Source organism: Atta cephalotes (assembly GCF_000143395.1).
Source record: "Atta cephalotes unplaced genomic scaffold scaffold00812, whole genome shotgun sequence".
NCBI lineage: Eukaryota > Metazoa > Arthropoda > Insecta > Hymenoptera > Formicidae > Atta > Atta cephalotes.
Window position 1 is genome coordinate 1 of NW_012130876.1, and position 3,780 is coordinate 3,780.

General features: G+C 33.2%; 1 protein-coding gene across 1 annotated transcript; it reads right to left on the reverse strand.

Annotated features, from left to right (window-relative positions):
- Positions 1-1,479: 1,479 nt before the first annotated feature.
- LOC105625308 lies at positions 1,480-3,088 on the reverse strand. The gene is made up of 2 exons (XM_012206645.1): positions 3,075-3,088; positions 1,480-3,013 (listed from the first exon to the last, which is right to left on the reverse strand). The coding sequence occupies exons 1-2, from the start codon at positions 3,086-3,088 to the stop codon at positions 1,480-1,482; spliced, it is 1,548 nt and encodes a 515-aa protein (XP_012062035.1).
- Between the last annotated feature and the right edge of the window lie 692 nt (positions 3,089-3,780).

A 3,780-nucleotide genomic window follows, 5' to 3' on the forward strand; every position in this document is an offset into this window, starting at 1 on the left:
ATTTGGTTGAATATTATCAAAATTTGAACCAAAACAACTCCATTTTATGATACGTACGTAAATAAAAGATGTCCGTCGATTATAATTGACGGGGTGATGGAGGGCCTCTACAGATTGATCCATTTTTGCTTCTTTGAAATTCTATTTCAAGTTTAGAATATATAGCTAATTTCTATGGGAACTAAAAATGGAACATTGCGTTAAAAAAACATTATTATTTTTATATTTAGCTAGGTACTGCATAACTGCGTGTAAGACATAAAGTTAGCAAGATTAATGTGTTTGATTAATATTCATATTTTGAAGTTTCACTTTTAATAGTTTCCATTTTCAAAAGAGAAAATAAAAAAAAAATAAATCATAATTGAATTCGCGTTAGATGATTAATTTTACATTTAAATCCATAAAGAATCAAAATCATGTTATAACAAAACGTGTTATAGTTGCAGTGTTACCATAGATTTGGGTTGTCCGGAAAGTATGTGCCGACTAACTTATATAATTTAATAAATGTATATTAAAATTTAAATTTTCTGCGTTTATATTTTCCTTCAACATCGGCACGAATTTTCTGCACAACCCAATATAAAATGTTGGTAGGTTTAAAAATAAATTGTTGACAAAAGTGAAACAGACATACCGTGAGCAGTTGATTTATAGGCAAAAGAAAGTATCTCCAGGAGCATTGCAAAAAAATGGATATTGTTATGTTGACATTTACTTCTTGAAATACTAGTATGCGGGCGGATTTTGTAGTTACAGGAAAAAAGCTTTTATGTCTTTTCTCAGATTTCTCTCTTGCTTTAGTAATGAAATGATAGTGCGCTGTACGCAAACATGCATGTCTGAATATGCTGTGCTGATATTCTGCTTCTTACATTCCAAATTAATTTTACTTATTATAAGATATTAAATTTAACATTGATTATAATAAATTTTTATTGTTTTTCAATTCATTTATGTTTTGGTGGTAACGCGTATCTGTTTAACTTTAACAGTAAAAATAATAAATATTCAGAAATATAGTATTAAAAAAAATACAAATATCATAACAGGTATAATATGACAAATAACTTTAATGAGGGCAGCAAAGGATTCGGTTTATTATAAAATTTGAAATAGAAAATTCAATAACATATCAGATACACATATTTACATAATTAAATTACACGATTATTACACACACAATTAATTTATTTGTTACACTAATGTACGAGAATTCAAAGAGATAAGAGATAATTTATAGAAATACCAATAAAGAAAAAGTTTATTTATATTTTGTTACTCTCTTTGTGTTTAAATTAAAATTAAATAGCTAAGCATATTTTCGCACAAATGGTACTTAAGTTTTTTTTATCTCAAATGGCTTAAATAATTTTAATAATAATTAAATACATATAACATAATAATTAAATGTATATAAATGCATTAATCGGTAAGAGCAAACAAGCAAATACGTTAATTTCTTCAAGAACATCTTCACCACATTATGTCTGTTTCTGGATTGGCACGCGCCAAAGGATTCAAGCATAAACTCTTGAGAACTTGTACCGGTTCTTCCCCGTCATCTTTCGCGTACAGAGTTGTCCGTTTCGCATTTCCTCCTTTAATTGATTTTCTACCGAAGGTATCTACCAGCGAATTCGTTTTAATTCCATATCTTCTAGGCATCCTTTTAAAGGAATTTTTCGAGGACAGCGATCCCATCTTTGCCGTGGTAAACGACGAGCGATGATGTTTCCTTCTGGATTTGCCGCTGCTATTAATAGCGTCCAAATATCCCACTGATTTAACCATCGATCTTTTAACGCCACGATCAATGTCCCTTGGATGAATCATTCCGCGGTCCGATTGTAGTACCTTTCGTCTCGGTTGCGTTCGTTGTCGCACGTTCGGAATCGTGCGAGGAATCTTGTAAATGGATCCTGTGATTTTTGCGAGCTTGCGGTTAATTCGCAGAGAATCCAGAAGCTCATGATCGTGCCAGGAAGCCACGACAGGTAAACCGCAAGCATTGTGCATACCTACCAACGGTACACCAATTGTACGAAATCCTTTTATCTCGAAGGGCGATCGATATCTGGGATTGGCACCGCGCAAACTACGTTGAGTATTCCGTTCATAAACCGATATCTTCTGACCAACGTGACCTTCTGCTAATTGCGCTTCCGCTTCCTCCTCTTCTGCTTTCGCTTTCTCATTCTTCGTACCGGTCACCGTTACCGTTCCCGAAGATTCGCGCGTGCTTCTCAAAACCCGATGATCATTCGAGAATTTTCCATGTGAACTCCTGTGAAAATATTCATCTATATCGGAACCATCCTGAGATCGTTGATCCTCCGTCTCATTAAAGTATCGAATGTCTTTAACGTGCTTGCTTGAATCAGTGTTAGCGCAACAGAAACCGCGCGAATTGTGCTGACTGTCGCAAAAGCAACAAGATTTCTTTCGAACGTTATCAGTTTTCAGGGTTTGCGCGGCGATGCACGTAGTCTGCGATGCGGATCGATGATGCAAGTTGTTAGTTAGAGGAATTCTTTTTCTTAACGGCACATAAACACTCTTCTCAGGTTCGGATACTAGAGACTCGAATTGCGATTGAGGTGCTACGGATCGCCTCAAAGTACCGATGTTATGCGCGATCGACGCCTGATAATCTTTAATAGGAATGCTTCTAACTGTGCCACCACCTTGTGGTCTTTTAATCTTAATCAATTCATCATCGTTGTTATTTTTATTCGTGTTATTGTCTGCGATCTTTGACGCGTATTGCGGGTGTCTTTTAGAAAGATTCAATGGAGGACGATTGTCGATTACAACGTCGACCGCTCGTTCTTCGTACATTTGATCGCTTCGCAGCAAATCTTCGGAGTATTTCGGAGGATTTCGCCATTCCTCAATTATACTCTTTCCAGTCGTTGCTAATCCATTATATTTAGTATCGTCGCACGTTTCTCGTTTATTCGTGTCCTTGATGTCAACTGCTGTCCGTTCTTCGCTGCCCTCTAGCCATCTTCATGATTTGGCACCGAATGTAGTTCCGGTTGTATGCATTCTGTTCTCGATGCCTATACCTGTATTCAGACATATTTGAACCATGATAAAATAGTGAATAATAATTTCAAAAATACTGAAGTTGATAAAGATTCTTCTCAATGTCTCTGATGAAAATAAAAATTGGAGCACAAATCAGATGTAATGGGAGAGAAGCATAAATTTCTAGAAGGCGAAATTGGAACAATGAAATATAAAAGAAGCATTTACGTTTCTTTTACATTTTGATGTTTTAATTTTCATTTCCTAGAAGTTTCATTTACGCTTCTATTATTCTCCTATTACATTTGACTTGCACTGATTTTTATTTTAAAGTTAAGTATACTCAAATAGCGAATTCGAACATACTAGTGCACATTAATGCATGTTAAAAAGCAATTTAATTACATTACGATTTAAGAATGTAAAAATGTAAAATGCAAAAATTTTCGAATTATAAAATATGTAACAAATTCAAGAATAAAGTATAATGGGAAGTTTTAAGTCCGTAATCGGATTTAATTTAAATGTAAAACTATCTATTTAAAATTGTATTCAATTATTATAATTGTGCACTAAGTACTGCGTTGACTCCTACACATATATATATATATATATATATATATATATATATATATATATATATACTACTACTATATATTAGTTATTATTATTATATATAGTAGAGAGTATATATATTATTATATATATATATATATANAGTATATAATTAATATATTTATTATT